A 27,020-nucleotide genomic window follows, 5' to 3' on the forward strand; every position below is an offset into this window, starting at 1 on the left:
GCAGCAGCCGGAGCTGCCCTTGGCCTGCCGAGTGGAGCCCTCACTTGTCCCAGCCGGCCCAGCGTGCCGGCCCAGCATGCACTGAGAGCAGCTCAGCTAGGGCTTTGTGAGCAGGTTTGTTAGTGCTGACCTGGCTGGGCTTCTGGCAGGGCTGGTTACACACAACCCGAATCTGCTCAGGTGTAACAAGTATATTTGAACTTCCCCTAGTTCCTAGAAAAAGCGGTCATCTCGTCTCAGATACTGAGCTGATGGCTGCCTCTGTGGAAAGTCGCTCACAAACACGAAGCACTCAGGCCAAGCAGCTGTTGGCAATGGGGCTGATAGAGTTTACTGCGACCTCCTTCACCTTTCCATCATTTCTAAGAGATCTGTCCAGAATTATTAAGGAACCGAGAGGAAAAGCAAGAACAAAGCATGTGCAGAAGTCCGTTTTTGGCATCTCAGCTTTAACTGAGAGGCAGGAAGAGCAGCCCCGTCGCTGGTGTTCTACCCATGTGGCCACAGTGGCCAGGCCTGGGCTGGGGTCAAGGCTGGGGGCAGTCCAGAGCTATCCTGTGGGCGCCAGGGACACAGTGACTTAGCCATTGCCACTGAGCGCAGGGGCTTCACGGGGGAGCAGCTGGAGCCAGGTGTTAGAGCCAGGCCTTGGGCGGGCACCCCGGTGTAGGTGGGTACATTTCAGTCCCTAGGCCAGATAGTTAAAGTGCAGCACCCTGAAGTCTGAGTCCCCGGAAGTGGTAGAGGTGCTCACATGCTTCGGTGACATTCCTCTAAGGACTGTGGATCGGGCACTGGCACCCTCAGGTGTTTGATGAGATCTAGGCGACGGGCTGGGCAGGCACTGGCACTGGCACTGGTCAGAGAAGCCTCTCGTGGCAGGGAGGGCATAGTTGCAAGAGAGACCGAGAATTTCAAGTTTGATTTCAGGCCGACTTTTTCTTGCAGATCATGGTTAGCATTGGGTGTTTTGTTCCAGGTGGGTATGGCGGGGCAGATGCTGGAGTGAGGAGCTCCGAGTCCTGAGCACGTGTGCTTGATGCTTTCTGTTGACCGGGAAGCTTTTGGACTCAGCCGTGGTTATCAGTAACTTTGATAGACTCCTGGAGTTTGTATTGATAGACACAGTGAAACACTGTTCATGCAGACAGTGAGCCGTGTGGCTTCTCCTGGCACAGATCCAGCGTAGAGGTGTGGCAGTGGAAGCCGGAGGAGTCCGGCTGGCTTAGGGGTGTTCAGGTCGTGTGTGGTGAGGCCATGTTCTGACTGGCAGGCTGCTGTGGCCAAGAGCATGCACGAGTGGAAGCAGGCAGTTTGAAATGGCTGAAGTGGCGTGGTGCCACCACAGAGAGGGAGGCGTGCTGCTTCATTTGGAAGGTGAAGGGGAGACAGCATTTCAGGGCCAGGTGTCCAGGTAAGGGCCCCTGGATGCAGCTGACGTGGGATCTTCCAGGGATCCTGGGAACTGGGTTAGAACTCACCCAGCGCCCCTCCCCCCACCCCCGCTCAAGGGGCAAGGTTACTTGTGTGAGCCATTCCTGGGGGCTGTGCATGTGCGTCCCACCTTCCATGCTGTGTACATTACAGGCCTTACCGTGAGGGTCACCCTTAGGCCAAGGTGCTGATGCCGGAAGTCCAGCCTGGGACACTTAGAAGGCAGGACACCAAGGGCATCTGCTGTGGCATGGTTTCAAATGCAGGTTGTGTCTGCTTACAGGGTGCTATGTCTAGCCCAGGATAATGCAGGAATGCCCATGGGCCGCACATAGCATGTGTCTGCCCAGCACACCTGCCCTTTGCTGCCAGGAGAAGTAAGATAATAGCGAGTGTTGCAGAAGCGCAAATAATCTCGAAAATTCCAGGCTGAATGTGCCCCGAACTAAGGGGGACGCGGTGTTTGCTGTGAGCAAAGGTTTATGGTTTCATCTTAAGTGATAATAAACTCCAGCGGAAAGTCATCTGTCACCAAGCTGAAGTTCATTGACACACTGAATAAAACCTGGGCCGTCCGTGCTGCAGCCAGAGCCCCCGTGTCTGGGCACCTCCCTTCCCTTCCTGCTCTGCGCCTGCCTCGCACGGGGTGTTCATCAGCCCCCAGGAGGGCGCACAGGGCTCTTTTGATCGGCTCTGCGGGCTGTGGCTCAAAGCCTGCTGGCCCTTGTCCTTTGAAAAGGCTTTAAATGCACCCCAAGAGGTGTGTTGTGAGGTCTTGAACCCTGTTGGATGTCTTTTGGAAGCCAGCCTTCTGTTTTGCACATTTTATAGCCATTTTTAATGTTTTTTAAGTATGATTACTTTCTGCTTAATGTGAACATAGTATTTTTGAAGTATGCTTGTTGTACTATTTCTGTACACTGAAGAGTATTGCATTTTCCTTGAGTTGCTGTTTTGTAGCTCGCTGTCTTTCCTGCTGTGTTGTTTTATGTTTGTGTCTTTAAGTGGGTGGGATTTATTGGGAGCTGTGTTTCTCAAGGTGGAGGCTACACACCAGCAAGGCTAAGACTGGGTTTGAATTGGAAACGTTAATACGAACTCATGTTTTGCTTGAGCTGGCTTGGAGTGGTCGTCTAAACTGTGTGTTCATGTGGGTGTTCAGTGAGTTAATATGCATGCCTGTGCCTTATCCTGTCGGCTGGAGGAGGACCAGGGAGCAGGGTATAGGGTAGCAGTGAACACACCTTTTCGAAATGTTTTCATTCTGGAGCTAGCACGGGAGCATGAAACATGACCCTGAAGCATTTTCAGTACCAGAAAGTAAACAGGAGAGAAAGGAAAGAGCAGATAGGGGAAGGGAGAGGGGAGAAGAAATACAAAGGGAGGGAACACATGGACAATAATTGGAACTTATCAAAGGGAGGATGAGTTCCTGGTGCCTCATGCTAGAAGGATTTCAGCAATAGTATAAATAAAGTTGGATTGGGCCTGGCTCAATGGCCTAGCGGCTAAAAGTCTCCGCCTTGAACGCGCTGGGATCCCATATGGGCGCTGGTTCTAATCCCGGCAGCTCCACTTCCCATCCAGCTCCCTGCTTGTGGCCTGGGAAAGCAGTCGAGGACGACCCACGGCCTTGGGACCCTGCACCCACGTGGGAGACCCGGAAGAGGTTCCTGGTTCCCGGCTTCGGATTGGCACAGTACTGGCCATTCACTTGGGGAGTGAATCATCGGATGGAAGATCTTCCTCTCTGTCTCTCCTCCTCTCTGTATATCTGACTTTGTAATAAAAATAAATAAATCTTTGAAAAAAAAGAAGTTGAATTGGATTGACTTAAAAGTGGGAAAAAAAATCCTAAGTTTGTACTGATAAAAATGTAATGGGGAATAGACAGTTCTGGGGCTGATGTTGTGGCATAGCACGTAAAACCGGCCCCTGCAGTGCCGACATCCCCAGGGCTCAGTTCACGTCTCAGCTGCTTCACTTCCCATCCAACTCCCTATTAATGTGCCCAGGAAAGCTTTCAAAGATGGCCCAAAGTACCCACATGCAAGACCCGAAAGAGGCTCCTAGTTCATTGATTTGGTCTGGCCTAGTCCTGCTTGTGTGGCCATTTGTAGAATGAACTCTAGGAGATGGAAGATTCTGTGTCTGTCTCGTCTCTTTCTGTAACTGTACCTTTCAGATACATAGAGTTAAATCCTGGGGTGGGGTGAGTGCTTCTGAGCAGAGGAATTTCAAGTAATTCATGTTAATTCTTTCCCTTCACGGAGGTACGACATAGACCCCTATCCCGTGAGGTGATTTCTGAGAAGGACAGGGTGCTGGCCAAGGTCGGCAGCAAGGCCAGCTCACACAGTGTGGGCCCTGGGCGAGGACCCTGAGCGTCACACTGCACCCCTGCGGTCTCCCTCCCCACAGCTCAGGGTCTCAGACTCCCGGCACTTCAGTGAGTACTCCTCAGAGCTGCCAGCGTCTTCAGAAGGGAGGGAGTCGAGAAGCCTGAAGGCCTGGTGGCATGGAGCACCCCGAGTGGGGACCTGGGAGGGAGAGGGGACAGCAGGGATGAGGAAGTGGGGTGCAGTGTAGACTTGAGTGCTGAAAATGTGTTTGTATCGCTTTGTTAGCGGTAATTAATCTCTCACAGTAACAGAATGTTAGTCATGGAGAGGATGGAGTGTAGCGTGCAAAACTTTCTGAAGTGCCTTTGAAGTTTTCCGTAAATGTTAAATTGGGGTAGCATTGTGTGTGTTCTTTGAGACGTGACTTGGGACTCCTGCGTCGCGTACCAGCGTGCCCCTGTCTGAGTCCTCGCTCTCCACTGGGGCTTCTGCTGCTCCACTCTTGGGGGACCCCTGCATTGGGGTCCCAGCTGCCGGCCTGTGCTTGGCTGAGCCCCAGCTCTTATGGGCGCTGGGAGAGTAAACCAGCAGTTGGGGGGTGGCTCTCTCTCTCTCTCTCTTTCTCTTTCTGTCGCAAATACAAGCATTAATAAATAAGTCAAACGGTATTGGTATGAAAATATTGAGAATGTATTGAATGCATTTCAAAACCAAAGTTACCAAATCTGTTCTTTAGCAGAAAATCAGACACTGCTGAATTATAGCAAGTTTAACTATGAAGTTTCATGATTATTAAACTATTCTTCCTTTCCATTTAGTATTACACATTACATTTTGCCACAATTATTCATTACCAAACCCTCCTTTAGTGTTCCTTGTAAAGTTTAATTTATAAATGCAGCATAGAGAATAACATCATTTTCTTGCTCATTTTGACTCTTGTTTTCTTGCACTGCTGCTTTGACAGTGTAGTCTCCCTTCCCAGGGTGAGCCTCATGACCTCTGCGTCCGAGAGGAGGTGGCACGGTTTACTGGCTGTCACCTTCCTCATGACCTCTGCGTCCGAGAGGAGGTGGCACGGTTTACTGGCTATCACCTGCCTCCCTTGGTTCACCCTCTTCCTGCTGCTCGTTTTCTTCCTTCTTTGCTTATTTGAAAGGCAGAGTTACAGAAAGGGAGAGGCAGAGAGAGATCTTCAGTCCACTGGCTCACTCCTCAAGCAAGTGGAATGGCCAGGGCTTGGCTGGGGTACAGCCGGGAGCTCTGTCTGGGTCCCCCATGTGGTTGCAGGAGCCGAAGTACTTGGCCATCTTATGATCCTTTCCCAGGCGCATTAGGAGGGAACCGGGACTCATGGCGTGGTGGAGCTGGGATGCATGTGATCCCTGTGTGCGGGCGGCAACGTAACACGCTGAGCCACAGCACCAGTCCTGTGCCCTCTTCTGTTACCAGGTTTTTATTGGTGAATCTGTACTTGTGAGGGAGAATTGAATAGTAGTTCTATAGGAACAATAGCGGGTGTTTTTTTTTTTTTTCAGGATCCGTTGCTGAAGGATAGTTGTGGTTAAGCCATTTCATTTTGTTTTCTCATCTCAAGCAGTTCATGTCGGTACCTTTTGTGTTTCTTTTTTTAATTATGCATTTCACTGAATAATCTGATGGGCTCCTTTATAATAGCCTTTGCGAATATTTTGTAATTCTTAATTCATCAGCTTTCCAAGTCAGTCCCGGGTAGCACTCGTTTTTGCTTTTAGCATATTCACCAACAGCCTTGACACAGCGACCCATCTGGAGATTTGAGATGCTGTAGAAAGCTGTTACTTGTACACCTAAGTGTTTATAGAAGGGGCCAGCATTGTGACATAGTGAGTCCAGCCAGTACCTGCAATGTTGGCATCGCGTCGGGGTACTGGTTTATGTCCCTTCCAACCTACCTCCATACTCATGGGCCTGGGAAAGCAGCTGAAGATGACCTAAGGTTTTGACCCCTTGCTGCCAATGTGGGAGCCCCAAATGAGGCTCCTTGCTCCTGGCTTCACCCTGGCTCGGCAACCCAGGGTTGTGTCCATCTAAGCAGTAAAATAGTGGAGAGATGATCTCTGTGTCTCTTTCACTGTAACTCTTTCAGATGAATAAACTAATCTTCAAATGTTCTTAGAAATTGGCAGTTCTTTCCAGGTCCTGCACTTACCAAATGATGCCTTCGGTGTTTTGCCATGTGGAAGTGCCAAGCCGTCAACCACATGGGTGGCTGTGATGTTGGAAGGTTTGGTTGGCTTGCATAAGATGTGTTGATACTTGCGTAAGATTGTTTATTAGAAAAAAACATTGAAAATCAGAGTAACAAAAAGAGAGGGAGAAAAAAGGAAAAACCTTCCATGTGCTAGTTCACTCCCCGTGTGGTCACAGTGACCAGGGTCAGCTATATCAAAGCCAGGAGCCCGGGTGGCAGGGCCAAGACTTGGGCCGTCGTCTTCTGCTTTCCCAGGCCACTAGCAGGAAGCTGGATCGGAAGTGGAGCAACCAGGACATGAACTGGTACGCATGGGGTGCCAGCGCTGCAGGTGGCAGCTTTACACGCTGTGCCATGCCAGCCCCAAGGTTGGCTTTTTAAAAGTGTTTCTCTTTAATTTTTCAGACATCAAGTTGACTTTATAGGAATCTTTATTTCGTGTGCTTCTTGCTTATGTTTGGCTTGATAATGGTGATAAATGGACTGGTAAACAAATAAAAATAAAAGAACAGCTGAGAGTGTACTTTCAGCGTTCTTTGGGAAGACTGACCCTTAGGCCTTGAAGGAATTGCTAGTCCCTTATAGATGTTGAACACACATCAAGAATTATTGTTTTCAGTATTCTCAGACCCTCAAATAGCTTTCACTAGCTTTAACCTTAAAGTCAGAACTGGACCTTGTTCTAATGATTGAAATTTGGTGAATTAATATGTAATTCACAATTATGCCCCCTGGAACTTTGTGTTTTGAGTCCCTTGGTCAAGTTTTAATTTGTTCCAGCCATCTTGAATGTGTTTTTTCCTCTCTTCTTTGACTCTTTTTTTACATCAAAGGAACCATGTTGTGAGTCTCCATGGAGACCCTCAGAATCTAGGAAAGAGGGGCTTTGGGGCCTACGCAGGAAGGCATGCTGACAAGTCACTAATGTGGCAAAAATATTTTCTTAAGTCACAGATATTTTCTTCATAGAGAAGAAAACAAAGGTGCCGAAGGTGGCTTACCCACCTAAAGAGAGTCCTAAAGTTACCTAAAGTTCAGGGGCAGCTGAACCCAGTCATTTCCAGCCCAGCGTCTTCCCATGTCAGTGCTTCGTTTGCGATGCAGTTGGATCCTTGGCTAGGGGAGTTTAATTAGATGTGAAAGGATCAGGCGTGCTCTGGCTTTGCTGAGGCAGGCTGCTTGCACGTCGTGTCCCGATGACTGGCACACGATGCAGGCTGTCGGGCAGGCGGTGTTAACATGCACACCTCTGCTCTCCCAGACAAAGACGTTCTGGGCATGGGTACATAATAAATTGCTGATCTAGCGTTCTCTTATTGATTTTGCCACCTAAGTGGTGCAGATTGTTCCAGTAGCTTAGAGGAACTCAAGCGTTCAGGGGAAATAGGTTGGCCTAAGTGGTACAGGCTTGTTTTCAAAAAAATTTTTTTAGCTAATTCTGCAAAAGCCAATTATAGAAGCATCCAAGATTTCATTATTACGTGGCCTAGTGTACTTGTCTGTGCTGGGTGACACATCAGTGGGCCGCTGAGCTGGTGGGACATGTGCACAGCAGGCTCCGACTGCTGCTGGGGCAGGAAGGGCAGCAGCTGTGTCCTGGACGGGCGAGACACTGGGTGAAGGGTCTGCTGTCAGGATCTTCTGAGTTCAAGCTTGGTTTTTCTGTTCCCTAGTTCTTGCAGAGGCATTCAGTCCATAGTAATAGTTTTTTCTTTGGCAAGGTAGAATTGATAAGCAGATGAAGTACATAACAACAAGTTTATGCAGTTCCCCAGTTGATTATTTTCATGCAGCGTTAGAATTTTAGATGATCAGGCACATAATGAAACAACAATGCAGCTCAGTACTGTATTTTAGAACGTTTTCGTGTTTTTAAAGTGAAAATGATGTATTTTTAATATCAGACTTTCAGTATATATATGTGTATGTATGTATATAAAATCTTTTCTTCCCAAAGTAAGAGTGCTGTGTAGCCCCTAGGTAGGCAGCTTAGCCCTGCGGAATTTTGAGCTCTGAAACAAAGCTGCCCAGTTGGGGTTGCAGTGTCCTGAAGCAGTCCCAGGGAACAGCAACACTGTGGGGTAGTCAGGTAAGAGGATGGGCAGGTCTGTGGCGGGAGAGGACTTTCTCAGATCGGTCTTTAGGAATGGATTTTGACAGTTTTCAAGTCAGTGTTTCAGCTGGGCTGCCAAACCTCAAAACAGCTCTTGCGCTAGAAGTGGAAGAAGAAATGTAAGGGCCTGGCACACCAGATCAGTGGTGAACTCCTCCTGCTTGCGCCCACTGGGCTCCCATGTGGGTGCTGGTTCTTGTCCCAGCTGCTCCACTTTCTAGCTCCCTGATTGTGACCTGGGAAAGCAGTCAAGGATGGCCCAAAGCCTTGGGACCCTATACGTGGGAGACCCAGAGGAGGCTCCTGGCTTCAGATCAGCTCAGCCCTGGCTGTTGCAGTCACTTGGGGAATGAACCAGCAGATGGAAGATCTTTCTGTCTCTCCTTCTCTGAGTATTTGCCTTTCCAAGAAAATAAATAAATACATATTTTTAAAAAGGGTGGGATGTAAAGGCTTTTTTTTTTTTCCAAGGCATTTGTAGAGATTGAATCAAATCTTTAAAAAATAATTAAGAATAAGGCCTGGCGCAGTGGCCTAGGGGCTGAAGACCTCGCCCTGAATGCACCAGGACCCCATGTGGGCACCAGTTCTAATCCAGCAGCCCCACTTCCCATCCAGCTCCCTGCCTGTGGCCTGGGAAAGCAGTCGAGGACGGCCCAAAGCCTTGGAACCCTGCACCCACGTGGGAGACCTGGAGGAGATTTCTGACTCCTGGCTCTGAATTGGCGCAGCACCGGCTGTTGTGGTCACTTGGGGAGTAAATCATTGGACGGAAGATCTTCCTTTCTGTCTCTCCTCCTCTCTGTGTATCTGACTTTCCAATAATAAAAATAAATAAATCTTTAAAAAAAAAAAAAAGATATTCAAGAATATGTATTCTTGGGCCCAGCGCAATAGTGTAGTGGGTAAAGTCCTTGTCTTGAACATGCTGGGGTCCCATGAGGTCGCCAGTTCTAATCCCGATGGCCCTGCTTCCCATCCAGCTCCCTGCTTGTGGCCTGGGAAAACAGTTGAGGACAGGCCAGAGCCTTGGGACCGCGCACCCGCGTGGGAGACCTGGAAGCAGCTCCAGGCTCCTGGCTTTGTATCACCTCAGCTCTGGCAGTTGCAGCCGCTTGGGGAGTGAACCAGCGTAAGGAAGATCTTCCATTTCTGTCTTTCCTCCTCTCTGTATATGTGCCTTTCCAATAAAAATAATTTTTTTTAAAAAAAGAATAGATATTCTTTTTGAGCATCTAGAGATTGAATGGATCCCACATACCCAGTGGGGAAGTTGGACCGACATCATAGTTGACCCACAAAGAAATGCACGTTGAAGTCTTTGGCATGTTGAGGCTGGCCAGTGTCCTCACCGCTGGCGCTGCAGGGGTGCTGGCTTCTGATGGAGTCCCTGGAGGGAGAAGGTGCTGAGGCGTTTTATCCTCACTCCGCACATACACAAAACATCCATTTTCTTTATAATAAAATGAGACTGCCAGCCACTCCCATTCACTCGTGCAGACCGGCTCTGGCTAACCTAGAGCGCTCTAAAGTGGCTGTGATTACTGCAAAGGGGAGACCTCTCAGGTTGGTACAGGGACATTTCCAGGGGACGTTCAGAATCGAAAAGGTTGGCACTCGCTGTGGCATTTTTAGCAGGCTATTTCTAAGTGGGGAAGCAGTATGCACTTACATTGTTTGTCTTTTACATCAGGCTCATAAATAAATAACCTAATGAAGAAGATTGTATTTGGAGACAGGACGAAGTTTTAGGAAGGGAGGGGCAGAAAATTCGTCAGTGTACATAGGATGTCTTTGATTTTGAACTATGTAAAACATTAAAGTACAAGTTTGTTAAAATTTGCAAAGTCATTATCTCAGTTTTATCTTAAATCAGTGGTTTCATGACATAAATGTAAGGAAATATTAAATAAAATTTAGGTGCTAGGGACGTATTTGTTTCTGATCAGAATAGGAGAAAGCACTGTCTAAAGAAACATTTCAAAGTAGCTTACAGGCATGAAGCTGTGTCTTGCTAGAAGTTAAGGAGCACTTACTCCTTTTGAGCTGTTACTAGTGTGTGTTGTTGAGAGACGTGGACTCCTCTGTTGGTCCACACCCCACCTGCCCACAGCAGCGAGGAGATGCAGACTCCGTGTGGAGTCAGAACCTGGCCGCGTGGGCTCTCCTTACCGCCCGGGGTGTTGGAGGAAGACACGGTCAGCAGCAGAGCCTCTGTGGAACCCAGGCAACCTGGTCGGGGACCTGGCAGCTTACCTGCGAGGCCACGTGCTGACTGTATTTTTTTAAGGCTTGATAATTAGAAAGTCTGATATTATTTTGAAAGAAAAACTTAAGAATATGACATTTAATGTTGCCACAAAATCTTTTTCTGCCAATACGTGTTACAGTTTTATACTTTAATCACATTCTTTTTCTGCTGGAGTGTTTTTCAACTTTGTTACAAGTTACTAGAAAAGAATATTAAAGCTTGGGATAGTTGTGGTTTTTGTTTTGTTTGTTTGCGTTTTTGAAAGGACTAGGGGGTTGTGTGGGATGGTTTGGGACTAACTGGACGTTTGTTTTGGGGACTGCAGCTTTGCTCAAGATTCTGTGAGATCCCTCCTTGAAACTGCTGGAGCTCAGCTCCGTGTCCCTGACAGGTCCCTGGCAGGTCCCTGTTCACATCGCTGACGGGGTGATGGCGGGGAGGGTGCTGCTGTCTCCCTGAGCTGGGCCTGCCTCAGCTCTCTGCCCTGCTCCCCTGCCTGTGGGATCGAAGCAAATGAGGTGACGACACGTGTGACTGCTTTATGAGTTGAATATAAACGGAGTTACTGCTGCTTCATCTCATTTCTTATTGAAGATTTTGCTTTGTGTTCTTTGACAAATCATTTTTAAATATTTTCCTCTTGTCTGAAGCTTTTTTCGTCTCTCTCTGGATCCAGTGGAGAGCAAGGATGCTTGGCCTTGCTTTATCCCAGCCTCGGTGGTGGTTACGCTGGTCAAACCCTCATTGGTAATAGGGCATTTCACCTGTGTCGGGGAATAGCATTGAGCTGGTAGGATTCGGTTCTTCTCCTGCAGTGGTGGTGAGGAAGACAACGAGCTTAGTCCCTGCTGTACCTGTTGTTTGATTCCTTTGACAAATGGGGAGAAACCTGGCTGCCTGTCAGTTACAGGTGTGTGTGAAATGATCATCACCGTGGCGCGTGCAGGGGGTTGCTCCGAGGAATAGCCATGTGTCACTGTCATCAGTGATAATTGTTTTGTTCCTAGGGTGTTTATTTTCTGACGCTGTCTTATGTCAGCTGCTGAAGTGTTTGCCACGTGAGCCGTGGCTGGTCCTGTAGAGTGCAGTCTCGCAGCCAGGGTTGGAGCAAGGATCTGTGGTGGCCAGCAGCATTCATTCAGACCCCATGGTCTGGAGCTCTGCGTCCCCTCCTCGTCCCAGCTGTGTCCTGCACCACTTATTTATACTGCTAAGTTGAAGATGCCCAAAACTGAGGTTGTGGAGAAGAGATAGGAAAATTCCACCTAGAAGTGCCTGTGGGTCCCCAGGACCTTTGTAGCAGATGTCTTCAACTTCTCCACCCCACAGCACATGTGTACCTGCTGTGCTGAGTAACTAACAAGTTGGGATGAATTTGTGCCCTGGTGTCATAGAGACGGCGGGCATCCAGAATTAAAATAGAACCAGTGGTAGTTGGTTTCCTAGGCAGACTGAGGGTTAGTGCTGAAGTAATTACTTGGATAGTTCCAACCTGAACCTGTTGTATGAAGATGGGATGGATTTAAGACTTACAGTGTGCTGTGCCCCGTGCTGAACATTTTGCATGTTCTACGGCCTAATCTTAGAGTTCACCGAGGATGAACCGAGGATGAATCTTAGAGTTCACCGAGGGGAGGGAAGCAGGACTGTGCCTTGGTTGTATCTGAAGCGGAACAGGCATGCTGCAGGGCTTGGCATCATGTGATCTGTGTGCTCTTCACTCCAGCCCAGAGGCACTGGGAACTCTGCCGCAGAGGAGCTGCGACTTCCATGCGTTAGGCCTCATGTTCTCCAGGTTCTGAACCTTGGTCTTCCAGAATGTTCCTGACCCCAGTAGTAGAAAAGCTAAAATTTTTACTCTGAGTAGTTTCCTTATTTTGGACTTTAAAACTAGAGTTGTAGGCTTGTATATGCTCTTAACCCAGGTATACCAGTCAGTAATTTATTTTCTTCTGTGGAGGATTTTTTTAAATGTCATGGAAGCATAGTAAAGGAATTTCGATCTTCAGGGCATAGTAGATGACTAATACTTCAAAAAATATTGTTTCTATCCACAAGGGAGAGATCTAAGAGGTAATTTTAGTAACTCTTGCCTGTTGTGTTTAATTCTCTTTGTAAAATACCATATGTGAAATTGTATGTTTAAGTTTAAAAATGTGATTCAGGGTAGACTATAGTAAGTGCATTGTTTTAAAAGGGAATTAACAGGTCTTTCTGCTGTGTTAGTTATGTTTGTATTAACTCTCAGGATTATTGGTGACTGGAGTTGCACAGTGGATTTAACTGATTTTCTGAGAATCCATTTCAGATGAACTCTAAACTTGGGTCCATTTGGTGGTGTCATCTGGCCTCAGGTGGACTGGGCGGGGGTGGGAGGAGGGCTGGCTTGTGAGATGTGTGTTTGGTAAAGCCCCTCTACCATCTGCTCTCCGTGAGCAGCACAGCAAAAACCTCTTAGGCTTCTGTTGTTAATGCACTGCAAATATTTTCCTTTAACAAAGCATTGATTTGTGCCATTGGTTTGAAAGCCTCTGGTACATTGATCGCAGACTCTCCTGGACTGGTTGGCAGGCTTGGCCAGCCTAGCCTGTTCTCTTTGCTGGAACAGTGGGGATGCTCTATATCCTTCCTGTTTGAAAACTTTGAGAGAGAAGTGCGCGTGTGCCCTTATTAGCTCATGGCTTGCTAGCAAAAGTGGCATCCTGGGAGGAGGAAACAAAAATTTGGCTCCTTTCATGATACATAAACAGACCTTGCATTTGTGCTATTGAAAGTTCATGACGGTGGGTCAGGAAAACTGAAAGAATGGGCAGAGCTCGAGAACCCTGCCTTTGGTGCTGTTTCCAAGGGGACAGGAATGGATGGTTTTGGCATAGGAGAACAGCTTTGGATAATTTTTGTACATGGACTATTTATCTCCAAAGGAAAGATTCATAAGGATTGGGGTCTTATGGCCGGGAGGGTCAGAGTGGTGTCAGAGGGGATGGGCTGCAGTGGGTCTCTTGGGTCAGAAGAGTTTGCCAAGATCACTTTAATGCCTTTGGAAACTAGTGCTTCTCCTTCCTTCTTTCCTTTAGGGAGCTGTGGAAGGAGGAAGCCAGCTTAGAGTGACGATGACTTGTTAAATCCACGTGTTACTCTCTGTGTGCACATGCGCTGGAATGGCTGAGCAGGGACCTGAAGGCGTTCGGCTATTGATGTTGTTTCCTTACACATCTCTAGTCCCTTGTAGGCCCGGTGTTCTGAGATGCACTGGAACCGTTGAGTGGGGTGTGCTAGTGGGCAGTGTGCTTACAGGAAGGGCCATTCCTCTGTGGGAGCCCCAGGTGCAGTGAGTGCTGTGTGCCACACTGAGAGTCCCGGCTTGGTGAGCGCCGTGTGCCATGCTGAGTCCCGGCTTGGTGAGCGCCGTGTGCCACACTGAGAGTCCCAGCGCAGTGAGCGCCGTGTGCCATGCTGAGAGTCCCGGCCCGGTGAGCACCGTGTGCCACACTGAGAGTCCCAGCGCAGTGAGCGCCGTGTGCCACGCTGAGAGTCCCGGCCCGGTGAGCACCCTGTGCCACACTGAGAGTCCCAGCGCAGTGAGCACCGTGTGCCACGCTGAGTCCCGGCAAGGGGGGCCTTTAGTCCTTGGCTGAGCATTTGGTACGGAATGGTGGTTGGTGACCAGTAGGTGTCAGAGGCCAGCATTGCTCCAGTGCAATTTGAGAATGGCTCATGTGCACTTAAGATCTTCATGATCTTTGCACTTTTATTTATAGATTGTCATTAGAAATATGACTGGAATTATCATTTGCAAACCTGTTGTTTCTTAGCATTTCCGACGGGTTGTGTTCCTTTGTGTCGACCTGCATTAGTGACATCTGTCTGGAGCTGCCCTTCAGTGCCCGTGGAGTCCACGTTCTTGGGTGTGCAAGGGCATGCTGGTTTTCATACTGCAGTACGCCTGTCCTTTCTAAAGCGTTTGCATCTTTATTTGAATAAGAGGAAAGTAGGATAACCTTAACATAGCTTTCTCTTTAATAATGCATGTCTTGGGCCTGGCGGTGTGGCCTAGCGGCTAAAGTCCTCGCCTTGAACGCCCGGGATCCCATATGGGCGCCGGTTCTAATCCCGGCAGCTCCACTTCCCATCCAGCTCCCTGCTGTGGCCTGGGAAAACAGTCGAGGATGGCCCAAAGCTTTGGGACCCTGCACCCGCGTGGGAGACCTGGAAGAGTTCCTGGTTCCCGGCTTCGGATCAGCACGTACCGGCCCGTTGCGGCTCACTTGGGGAGTGAATCATCGGATGGAAGATCTTCCTCTCTGTCTCTTCTCCTCTCTGTATATCCGGCTTTCCAATAATAATAAATCTAAAAAAAAAATAATGCATGTCTTCTATAACCTTCTACCCTCACCCCTGTCCAGATAGACCAAAGATAAGCTGCTCTATACTGTATTGCATTGTGTCAAATTTCATCATTGGCACAATTGAAATAATCAAATTTACTTCCCTATGGGTATAAGGGCTCCTAGGAATTTGTTATTTCCTGTGACTCGTAGTAGCAAAACAGAGTTGATATAATAGAAATATGATTTGATCTTTGCTTTATGTGGGAAATTGAAGTCTTAAGACTATTCTGATTATATATGGTCGTGGGAATTTTTTTTTTTTTTTTGCCAAGTTAAGTGTCTTAATGAGTTCTGACAAGTGTGTATACCCCTGAAGTTCTGTCCCTGTCCCCACATACTGGTCCTCTGATCCGTTTCCTGTCCCCACACTCTGTACTGTCCCTGTACTAGTCTCTGCTGGGTGGTGGCAATGACCCGTGTCTTCCTGGTGCTCCTTCCCGGCCCGCCCCCACTGTCCTGTCCCCACACGCTGTACTGTCCCTGTGCTAGTCTCTGCTGGGTGGTGGCAATGACCCGTGTCTTCCTGGTGCCCCTTCCCGGCCCGCCCCCACTGTCCTGTCCCCACACGCTGTACTGTCCCTGTACCAGTCTCTGCTGGGTGGTGGCACTGACCCCCGTGCCCGGGTGGCGATACTGATGCCCCTGTCCTTTCAGTTCCAGTTCAGACATCATCAGAGATGTGCTGGAGGAAGAAGCAGCCTGGGAAGCCGCCCATAAGTGAGTTCTCGCACACGGGGATGGACTTGGGCTTTGAGAAACTGTGATTCTGTGCAGCTGCTTTTCCTACAAAACAGTGTTGGCAGTTTCTGATTGAATTAAGAAAGTGGTGATCCATACTCGCAGTAATGACTTCCAACTCACTGCCGAGTTCTAGGTATTTCTGCTTGAAGTGGAATCCTGCTGTAATCATTCTAGTTCCTTATCAGAAGTTGTTTTATCTCTAAGGACAAATTGTTGCTGTGGGCACATAATAGTTTTCCTTTAAGCATTGGCTCACCCTGGAGAAGGTGCATGTCCAGTGGGGGTCCCCATCGCTCCAGTGCCGTACATGTAAGTCTGCCTGCATGTGCCCTGTTGTCCTCATGCTGTCACCTTCCTACAGCGTGATGTCCCTCCTTCAGGCTGAAGCCTTCTTTCTCCCCCCTCATTCCTATCCTCTTGACAGAAACTTTATTAGGGCCAGCCTTGTGCTATAAGGGGTTAGATCGCCACCTGCGTGGCTGGCATCCATTTGAGCATCTACTGAAGTCCATCTGCTCTGCTTCTGATGTGCTTGTGAAAGCAGCAGAAGGTAGTCCGAGTGCTTGACTGCCTGTGTCCGCGTGGAAGGCCTCAGTAGCATTTTATGAAGGTTTCTGTTTTGGCTAAGTGTTCCTTAACTTTGACGTTTGGAAGAGGAAGCCATCCCGTGGCTGCTTCCTTCTGAATCTGCTCATGCTGAACTAAACCCTGGCTCTCCTGGCTGTGAGAAGCTGAAGCGCAGAATTCCCAAGCCTGAGTCCTTGATAAGGATGACCTGTCAGAGCCCTGTCAGAAAGCCCTGCTGCTCAGTGCTCACAGACCCGAAATGTGGGAGCCTCTGGAGAGGAAGCCAACAAGCCAGAGGCCTGAGCTGGTTAGTGGACAGAGTCCAGGCTTCTGAGTTAGCTTAGACAACCATGGTTTCTGTCTGGGACACCCTTGGGCTGAATGTCACTTTCTCAACAGAATGAGGAAACGCCTCCATGGCTTTGGCCTTCCCTTCCTGCAGGTGTCCAGCTGAAAACTGCTGGGCTCTTTGCTGGCACCACAGGTAGCATATTTCAGATGTTGGTCCTAGCAGCTGCTGTTTCAGTCCCAACACCTCATCCTAAATCCATGAGCGATTTAGCTGTTTTATTAGCAATGTGTGGCTCCAGAGGAAGTATTTTCCTGAGCAATAGACAAACTTTCTACAAACTAGTCTTGGGTTCTGAGAGGGGCAGTGTGGTATGGCCATCCAGGAAACGACTTGTATGTTGTTCACTGTTGCCATGTGCTCCTCCTGTTTGCTCTTGGTATATCTGCTTTTTACTCGTTATTCCCTTGTTACTGCTGTCCCTGCTGTGGTTAGTAAATCTTGTAGATTCACCTGTTTTTATTGGAAAGGCAGATTTACAGAGAGAAGGAGAGACAGAAAGGAAGATCTTCCTTCCACTGGTTCACTCCTCAAGTGGCTGCAGTAGCCAGAGCCGAGCTGATACGAAGCCAGGAGCCTCTTCCAAGTCTCCCACACAGGTGCAGGGTCCCAAGGCTTTTGGCTGTCCTCAACTGTTTTCCCAGGCCACAAGCAGGAAGCTGGATGGGAAGCAGGACTGCCGGGATTAGAGCTGGCCCATATGGGATCCCAGCACATGCAGGATGAGGGCGGGCCCATCTACCTAGTTCCTACCATCAAGCTGTTTTGAACAAACCGATGCTTAATCCACAGTTGTCCTATCATTAGCCCATACTGGTCTTTGTTAATCTTCACTTGAAAAATGTCTGCTTCAAAACCTCACCTAGAATGTCTGGCAAACAATTTCTAGCAATTGACTCTCAGAAATTTTAAGAATTGATGGATTTGCCTGATTCTAAATTTCTGGCACCCTCACATACATGAAAGAGTTGTATTTCTTCCTAAGCCATCACTCAGAAGTGAAACATCTGTGAGGTACTCCAGCAGCATCTCAAAATGCAAACTGGAACACTAACATCTTCAGTCTTTTTGCTTGTACTCATCATTAAATACTCATTGCTTTTAGTTGTCAGGCATCCTATTCCTGCTTATATGTATCAAAACTTGTACTGATTAGGAAGTTTTGCGTTGCAAAGGGGGATTTCTTTTTTGTTTCTTACTGGAATCTTTGTAAGTTAAACAAAAACATACGATAGTGCAGTTAAGCTCAGTGCTGACTCATGTCACCATGCGTTATTTTGGCTCGTTTGGGCTTCAGATAACTGCAGTCAAGAAGTGCGTTCTCTGACATTCTTTGGTGCAACAGTTACCAGTTTAAGGATTTTGCATTGCTGGTTGTAACAGTAGTTTATTATTTTCATAGCTTCTTATAGTGCCATCCCCAGATCAGCAGCTTTTATGTCAACATGAAATGTTAGAAAAGCAGATTCCTAACTACCTCTTTTCAGCCTTCTAAGTTAGAAACAGGGGTGTGGTCTGAAGTGTGTTGTTCTAAATCTCTAGGTGATTCAGCTGTTGGCTGAAGTTTGAGAGATGCTAGTCTGTTGAAGGTCTGCCCCCTAAAACACCAGACCACCAAATGCCCGAAGACCCCGAATCTCAGACATTCTCGGCAGACTGAGAATGCTGCAGAAAGCAAACTTCTTGCTGGGATTGCGGCGGCCTTGCTGGCGGGCGAGCCTGGGAAGGTGTGAGGCGTCCTCACCATCTTCCTCTTCGTTTAGTGACGGTGGCCTAAACATACCTAAGGACAAAGTTCTGTTAGATTCCTCTTCTGGTTGGATCTGTTTGTTTACCGGTGTTAGTTCCTGTAACTCCTGTTGACTTACCCTGTTGCCTGAGTCCTGGTGGTGGTTTTCCAAATCCCTTGTGATCTATCAGTAGAGTAGCTTGTAAGCTATTGTTTAGTTAACTCGTAACTTTTTCCTGCCTGCTTGCCCTGCAAAAATCTTAGTATAAAGTGTGTATTGGTTCATCTCGCCTTTGCTTTCCGTGTCGCAGTTCTCAGCACAGACATCACAGCTTGAGTCCCAGTCCCCCTGAGAGGGACCCCTGAGACTGGTCTGTAGAATTCCATTATGTAAGTCACTGTTGGTAGAAGCCTGCGTGAGTGGTTTAGAGTTTTGGGCCTGAAGAGTGAGGCTGACAGGAACCGAATTGTAAGTGTCCTTTGGTACGTGTGTGATCATTTGTGTTGACCGCATTCCCAGGAATGACGTTGCTGTCAGAGTGTATGTATCCATCCAGTTTTGGAAGTTACTGCCAAACATTTGCCCAAAATTGTTGTGCAAACTTAAGTTTTGTCAAAGGTGGGAGTCAACTGTTCCAGGTTTGTATCAGCACTTGGGGTTTTTTTGGCATTTGTAAGTTGTTCTGGTGGGTGTCTAATGGCATCTCATTTTGGTTTCAATTGCAGTTTTCTTTTGTGTGGCTGGATGACAGTTTCATATTCACGTTTGGGGTAATTGTTTCATTCAGACCTTTGTACCCCGTCTTGAGCTGTCTTTCCTCACCCCTTGTTGTGTGTAGAAGTCGTTGGTGAGTGCCGTCCCAGGAGTTCCTATTGCATCATCATTTGCCCCTGGGCCAGCTCTTCACTCTCTCCATGGTTTTGAGCAAGAATTGTTAGTTATAATACCCGGTTCAGCATTCTTGTCATTTGTGGTTGGTATGTCTCACTTTTCTTCCTGGGGCATGAGGATGTGTCCCCATGTTGTTCTCTGGGGGCTCTTTTGTATAGATGCTTCACATCTCTGAATGGGGTACGTTAAGGATTGCAAACTCTTCTTACTACTGTGTGGTCTACTGCCACATACAAGTTATATGCATCTTTGGTTGGATGTAGTTCTGTGTATCTGTCACTTTCTGATGCTTAGAATCATTTTTAAAATATTTTTTTGAAGATTTATTTAATTTTATTGCAAAGTCAGATACAGAGAGGAGGAGAGACAGAGAGGAAGATCTTCCATCCGATGATTCACTCCCCAAGTGAGCCGCAACGGGCCGGTGCTGCGCCAATCTGGAGCCAGGAGCCAGGAACTTCCTCCAGGTCTCCCACGTGGGTGCAGGATCCCAAGGCTTTGGGCCGTCCTCGACTGTTTTCCCAGGCCACAGGCAGGGAGCTGGATGGGAAGTGAAGCTGCTGGGATTAGAACTGGTGCCCATATGGGATCCAGGCATGTTCAAGGCAAGGACTTTAGCCGCTAGGCCACGCCGCCGGGTCCGAGAAGGGCTTTTCTTATAGCCCATCTTGGCAAGAAAACATTCATTTCTTGACCTTCAGTTCCTGATTTCAACAGGAAAAGATGTTACATTTTATCCAATGTTTTTGAGATGCCCAGGGGATGTTTCTTTATTTTGCCAACGTGAATTGCATCAATTAAGTTTACAAATGTTATATCCAGATTGCTTTTGTGAAATAAGCCTGACTCGGTGTGATGTTGGACTTTTTTCTGTGTGGTGATGTTGCTCCTTGTATGTGGGTGAAGATGTTTTTGTCACTGTGCTGTGTGGTTGGTTTTCCTTGCCACATTTCAGCCCTTACTCAGAGCAGACCCTTGCTCCACCTGAAACACGACTGAGGAGAGATGCTGTCCCTGGGCTTTGTTCTTTTGTTTTCTTATCTAAAGAACAATGGGGCAGCCCTGTTCACTGGTCCTGGTTTGGAGCATCTTCTCCATCCTCACTGTGAGGCAGGCGAGGCAGCCACACAGCAGGAAGTGCTTGCTGTGGTCCTACCAAGCAGTGGAATGGATCCGAAGTCAACCATTTTATATACATTCAGAGAATTTAAGAGACGAGTGAGCAGTGTCTCCCCAAGTACAGAAGACCAGTAAGAATAGAAACCATTTTAGAAGAGTTTCTGGAATTGAAAGGTAAAGTAAATGAAAGGAGAAGTTCACTAAGGACTCCACAACAGATCTGAGCAAGTGAAGCACAGAATGGGCGGAGTTGAGGCTAGGCCAGTGTGACAGACAGGAGCAAAAAGAATTGAGACTCATGGGCCACTGTTGGGCATAGCAGTGTATGTGTGGTGGGAATCCTAAAAGGAGAGCAGAAAGATGATACAAACAGTGAATGAAAGCTTACTTAGTGAAGAGTATTGAGCTGCATGATCAGGAATGTTAGCATACTCTACATGATGTAAACGCAGATACCTGTGTCTTGACATATCATGAGTAAACTTGCAGTAGTGAAGAATGCGCTGGCGCAGTGCCACACGCTCACCCCCTCCCCTGTGATGCTGATGTCCCTGCCAGCGCCGTTCCATCCAGCTCCCTGCTCACGGCCTAGGAAAGTGCAGGAGGATGGCTCAAGTTCTTGGGGCCCTGCACCCATGTGGGAGACCTGAAAGAGTTCCTGGCTTCAGATCAGCTCAACTCTGGCCACTGCGGCCATTTAGGTAATGAACCAACAGAAATCTTCAAAGAAGCAAAGGACAGGGCCCAGCGCAGTAGCCTAGTGGCTAAAGTCCTTGCGTTGCATGCTCCAGGATCCCATACAGGCTGCTGATCTGTGTCCCAGCTGTTCCGCTTCCCTGCAGATGAAGCTTGGCTCTAGTCGTTGTAGCCACTTGGGAAGTGGGCCAGTGGGTAGAAGAGCTTTCTCTCTGTCTCTGCTTCTCTCTGTAAATCTTTCTTTCCAAGAAAAATGAATAAATCTTTTTAAAAGGTGGGGGGGAGACAGAGTTTTTTGTAAGAAATCTGATGATTTCTCAGCAGAAATCTTGACAGCCAAAAGTGGTAGAATGGCATCTTGAAAGTGCTTGAAGAGAGCGCCCATTCACCAGTGATGCTGTGCCCAGCAAATCTGTCCTTCAGAGAAGAAGGTGGCTAAAATTCTCGCACATACCGGGATCCCGTATGGGTACCAGTTCATGTCTCAGCAACCCCACTTCCATCCAGCTCCCTGCTTGTGGCCTGGCAAAGCGGTCGTGGACGGTCCAAAGCCTTGGGAACCCGCACCTATGTGGGAGACCTGGAGGAAGTTCCTGGCTCCTGGCTTCAGATCGGCGCAGCTCTGGCCGTTACAGGCACTAGGGGAGTGAGTCATGGGATGGAAGATCTTCCTCTGTCTCTCCTCCTCTCTGTGTATCTGACTTTGCAATAAAAATAAATAAATCGTTTTTTAAAAAGGATGACTGTATTCTGCCTGCAAGAGACACAGCTAGACTCACACAAGATGAAAGCAGAGGAGTGGAGATCTCCGGTGAACAGTAACCGGCAGAGCTGGTGGACAGCTCTGTTAATATTGGCACAATAAATTTTAAGACAGTCCTGCTTCATGAAGGCAGCAATGTAATGATTTAAACATCTGTAAACCTGTAAAATCCCCCAAATACACAGAGTTCCAATGAAACAGAACTTAGAAATCAGACAAAGATGAAAAGCATCGTGAGGAGTAGCATCCCCCTGGAGGCTGAGGCGCGTGGGCCTGACTCAGAGTTCCCAGGATGGACAGCGAGGCCACTGGAGCAGGGCGGGGGCTTGGCACGGCCCCGCCTCAGCCCTGGCACAGCCCTGCAGGCCGTCTTGTGTCTGTCCAGTTTCAGTTACGGTGTGTGCTGGAGCTGTGTCCACGCGGGCCCCAGTGAGGAACTCACCGGGGGGCCGTGTCCACGTGGATGCCAGTGCGGAACTCACCGGGGCCGTGTCCACGCGGGCCCCAGTGCGGAACTCACCGGGGGCCATGTCCACGCGGGCCCCAGTGCGGAGCTCACCGGGGGCCGTGTCCACGCGGGCCCCAGTGTGGAGCTCACTGGGGGCCGTGTCCACGTGGATGCCAGTGCGGAACTCACCGGGGGCCGTGTCCACGTGGATGCCAGTGCGGAGCTCACCGGGGCCGTGTCCACGTGGATGCCAGTGCGGAGCCCACCGGGGGCCGTGTCCACGCGGGCCCCAGTGCGGAGCTCACCGGGGGCCGTGTCCACGCGGGCCCAAGTGCGGAGCTCACCGGGGGCCGTGTCCACGTGGATGCCAGTGCGGAACTCACCGGGGCCGTGTCCACGCGGGCCCCAGTGCGGAACTCACCGGGGGCCATGTCCACGCGGGCCCCAGTGCGGAGCTCACCGGGGGCCGTGTCCACGCGGGCCCCAGTGTGGAGCTCACCGGGGGCCGTGTCCACGTGGATGCCAGTGCGGAACTCACGGGGGGCCGTGTCCACGTGGATGCCAGTGCGGAGCTCACCGGGGCCGTGTCCACGTGGATGCCAGTGCGGAGCCCACCGGGGGCCGTGTCCACGCGGGCCCCAGTGCGGAGCTCACCGGGGGCCGTGTCCACGCGGGCCCCAGTGCGGAGCTCACCGGGGGCCGTGTCCACGCGGGCCGCAGTGCGGAGCTCACCGGGGGCCGTGTCCACGTGGATGCCAGTGCGGAACTCACCGGGGGCCGTGTCCACGTGGATGCCAGTGCGGAACTCACCGGGGCCGTGTCCACGCGGGCCCCAGTGCGGAGCTCACCGGGGGCCGTGTCCACGCGGGCTCCAATGCGGAGCTCACCGGGGGGCCGTGTCCACGCGGGCCCCAGTGCGGAACTCACCGGGGGGCCGTGTCCACGTGGATGCCAGTGCGGAACTCACCGGGGCCGTGTCCACGCGGGCCCCAGTGCGGAGCTCACCGGGAGCCGTGTCCACGTGGATGCCAGTGCGGAGCTCACCGGGGGCCGTGTCCACGCAAGCCCCAGTGCGGAACTCACCGAGTTTTCACTCTGATCTTGATGAAAGGTTTATTTGCCTTTTCATTTTCTCAATCGTGTTTTTCAAAGAGCAATTTATAATTAGAATGAAATGTAGTGTATCATTTTTTCCTTTCTTGGTCCTAACTAGGATGTCTCTGCCTTTTTCTCTTACTTCTGTTGAGAGCCTCTCCTGTCCCTGGCGCCTTCCCCTCTGGGCACAGGGCCAAGATGAGAGTAGGGAATGGCTGGAAAAGGTCCTTTACAGCTAAAGAGAAGGCACTGATTTTTCAGATTGTGGGAGGCACAGGCAGGGGCGGCTGTGACCTCTGACCTTCAGAGCGAGCCTGCAGGAGGGAGACGCTGACCGCTGGTGGGGCCCAGTGTCCACCTCCAGCTTTCTTTAGGCATCATCAGCTCCCCATCGCCTTAACCACGAAGCCTGCTGGGACAGCAGCCCCTGGCGTCTGCTGTGGGAACAGGTGTCATGACCTCCAGGTGCTTCCCTGTCCTCATTCCTGTAGCCATTGCCATGGACAGGTGCCACCAAGCAGCTACTGGGAACAGGTGAGATAGGTTACAGTGACTGCCCGCAGGAAGTCCCTCCACAAGCAGGTACCAGATTCACACGTGTACTTTGCCGACTAACCAGATCGGCCAGTGGAGTGGTGTGCACCTGGGGAAACTGTCCAGCAGCCGCACGGCACAGATGGAGGAGGTGAGCTTGTGAGGATATGGATGCTGGCTGTGTGTAATTTTTAATGCATTTTCCATGAATTTTCTGAAGACCCTTTGTGTTAGTGTTGAATTCTGCTAGCTTTGGTTTGAGCGACCTAGCTTTCACCTTTGAGAGGCATTGTCGGTAGGTGTGGGATTCCTGGGGATTCCTGGGGTATAGTTTCTTTGTTTGGTAAGAAACCAGCCGTGCTGGGAGGAGCCTCGTGTGCTGTGCAGAGAAGCCCGCTGGGTCTGCTCTGGTCCTGGGCACTGGGCACTGTCTCTGTTCCCTCTGTCTTTGGTGTTCAGCAGTTTGCAGCATCCTCGCACATCACACTTGGGAGACCCCTGCAGGCACTTTTCATCCTTGATACTGTGTGTTAGTGCCAGGTGTTGTCACTTGTTTCCATCTCTTCCTGCCTATTGAGCAGCTTCCCCTGAGAGCATTGAGAGTATTCATCACTGTTGGGTGCCAGCCCTGGTGCGAGGGCAGCCGGCTGCCTTTTCTCTTGACTGCTTTGTTTTGCCTCTTTGTTTCTTGAATGTTTTGGTGGCATGCTGGACATGCTGTGAAGAACCCCAGGGACTGAGGTGGGGGGTGTTTGTCTCTGTGAACAGGCCGACTTCTTAGAGCCAGGTGACTTGTGTGGCGGCTGAGCCGGGCAGTTCCAGAGGTGACCCTCGCTGCCTCAGTGGCCCCTCGTCCTCTGCAGGGCACTGCCTCTACCCGTTCTGAGTGAGGGCTCTGCCCACTGGTGCCACTGCCTCTACCCGTTCTGAGTGAGGGCTCTGCCCACTGGTGCCGCTGCCTCTACCCGTTCTGAGTGAGGGCTCTGCCCACTGATGCCGCTGCCTCTACCCGTTCTGAGTGAGGGCTCTGCCCACTGGTGCCGCTGCCTCTACCCGTTCTGAGTGAGGGCTCTGCCCACTGGTGCCGCTGCCTCTACCCGTTCTGAGTGAGGGCTCTGCCCACTGGTGCCGCTGCCTCTACCCGTTCTGAGTGAGGGCTCTGCCCACTGGTGCCGCTGCCTCTACCCGTTCTGAGTGAGGGCTCTGCCCACTGGTGCCACTGCCTCTACCCGTTCTGAGTGAGGGCTCTGCCCACTGGTGCCACTGCCTGCCTTCCAGCGTCTCTGCAGCCCTGCCCTGTAGGGACACCTGCTCAGCCCGGGCTGGTCCCTGGCCATTTCTACTCCTGCTTGTTAGTGGCTGCCTGGCTCATGGTGGGGCAGCTGGGTGCCCTCAGCGTCTCAGCTTCAGTCTTAGGGAGACCCTGGACACCCAGGACTTCCAGGCGGAGCTCTCAGCCTTCCTCTTCCTCCTCCTCCTCTTCCCTTGACCGGATTATCCTTCTCCCTCACAGTGAACAAATGAGCTGCCAGAACTCTGCCTGCTGTGGGGTTGGGGTCCTCAGCCCCTCCCCCAGGCAGAGCTCTTCCGGGCTGCCCTTTGCCAGTGCTGCTGCTGGTGACCCGTTTGACCTCTGCTCCCAGCGCCCTGGCCCAGGGAGTCTCCGGTCCTTTGCTCAGAAGTTTCAAGCTTTTGCTTCAGGCTTGGGCACCCGGTGGAGGCAACTGGGCAAGAGCACGAGGACCTGCAGCCCCTCGTGGGGTCGGGCCCTGAGGGTGAGCCCAGCTTCAGAACTACCAAGGCTCAACAGTTGCTTCTGACCCACTTGTGCCACGGCCATCTGTGCCACCAAGGCTCCACCAGAGAGAGAACGCCCGTGTCCTCCTCACAGGGCCGTCTTCCCTGGGAGTTGTGTTTTCTTAAGGTTGGGTTTGGGTAGATGCTACCTTTCCCTTTTTGTTACTGTAGGGAGGTCCCCACCTCTGCCTGGCCCCAGCTCTCTTCAGGTGAGCAGAAGTCACAGCTGCCAGGTGTACATCCGGGAGTGACGTGGTATCTTCTCCACGAGTGAATGCTGTTTCCCCAGTCGACAAGGGGCTGTTGGGGCGTTTTAATGGAATAATCCTCAATGAGCTCTTACAGATGGAAGCTGCTGTGGAATAGTGAGCACCTTCTAAGATGTCTTTTTTTTCTCCCCCTGCATTTCTTCAGAAACCATCTTCAAGACATGGACTTTAGTCCCAGACAGAGTCGCCGTGCACGAGGAGCAGGGAACGCCGAAGTCGAACCAAGGAACAAGCGTAATAGGAATTAGCGTGGCTTTCACACCTTCCCAGGCAGAACATGCTGCTGTTTGTTGTCCTACTCAGATGTCACGTTTATAAACTCCTGAGAGAAGATGCTGAATTGTAAATACTGCAGCCGACTGTTTTTCATTCTTTTCTGCCATTCTGGAATGAGTTGCACAGTTATCTTCCAGGGTCTGTCTCTTCCTTCCTCTAGAACTCCTCCTCTCCTCGTGCTGGCCTCCTCACCCTCACAGGTTAGGGGGAGGGGTGGTAAGCTCTCTGCCAAGGAGCTTGTTTGGTTGCCAGTTTCCAGAATGTTCTAGCACTGTTCTCTGCCGTGGAGGGTGCAGCTTCAGGAAAGGATCCTCTCTGACCTCTCCCAATAGTTGAGTGATGAGTCCCATGTGGTGGGGCAGGCAGGACGGGGTCATCTGTGCAGCGGGCACTGCCGGTGGCCAGCCTGCCCATGCAGCTAACACAGGACACTGTTGCCTGAGGTCATTTGTGCAGCGGGCACTGCCGGTGATCAGTCTGCCCGTGCAGTTGGCACAGAACACTGTTACCTGGGATCATTTGTCCAGTGGGCACTGCCGGTGGCCAGCCTGCCCATGCAGCTGGCACAGTTTGGCTGCTCATGTGGTTGTTGGTAAAACTACTATTAATGTTTGAAGTCAGAGTCACGAAGTCAAACTTCGAAACATTGGGGCTGTCCTGAAATGGCACTTTAAAAAGATTGCTGTTGGTATTTTCTCACTTGGGTGGAATGTGAGCTACTAAACAAGAAGTATACAATAAATGAATTTTAGAAATGAACAGTCTCTTTATCAGTCGAAAATAATTCCTTGTGGCAGGAGTTTAGGCCAGTGGTTGAGATGCCCACGTCAGAGGACCTGAGTGCAGCACCGGACTCAGGTCCTGGCTCCGGCCAGCGGGAGACAGCGGCTGAGTTCCATGTAGGGGTCCTGGACTGCGTTCCCCGTTCTGGCTTCCACCTTGACTGTGGCTGCAACAGGAGTTTGGAGGCACAGACCAGCA

General features: G+C 50.2%; 1 protein-coding gene and 1 non-coding gene across 3 annotated transcripts in view; one reads left to right on the forward strand and one right to left on the reverse strand.

The window, feature by feature from the left end:
- Positions 1–26,104, forward strand: part of RAD18 (RAD18 E3 ubiquitin protein ligase) — a 73,625-nt gene extending 47,521 nt beyond the window's left edge. For both annotated transcript variants that reach the window (XM_012925931.2, XM_058678394.1), the window contains 2 exons: positions 15,419–15,481; positions 25,909–26,104. In XM_012925931.2, the coding sequence (XP_012781385.2) occupies positions 15,419–15,481; positions 25,909–26,011 (166 nt within the window). In that variant the 3' untranslated portion in view covers positions 26,012–26,104. The remainder of the gene's footprint in view (positions 1–15,418; positions 15,482–25,908) is intronic.
- On the reverse strand, positions 17,538–17,660 carry LOC118760311 (small nucleolar RNA SNORA40). The gene has a single exon (XR_004996710.2). It is a non-coding gene; the product is annotated as a small nucleolar RNA SNORA40 (small nucleolar RNA).
- Positions 26,105–27,020: the final 916 nt, after the last annotated feature.

This window comes from Ochotona princeps, chromosome 21 (assembly GCF_030435755.1).
Source record: "Ochotona princeps isolate mOchPri1 chromosome 21, mOchPri1.hap1, whole genome shotgun sequence".
NCBI lineage: Eukaryota > Metazoa > Chordata > Mammalia > Lagomorpha > Ochotonidae > Ochotona > Ochotona princeps.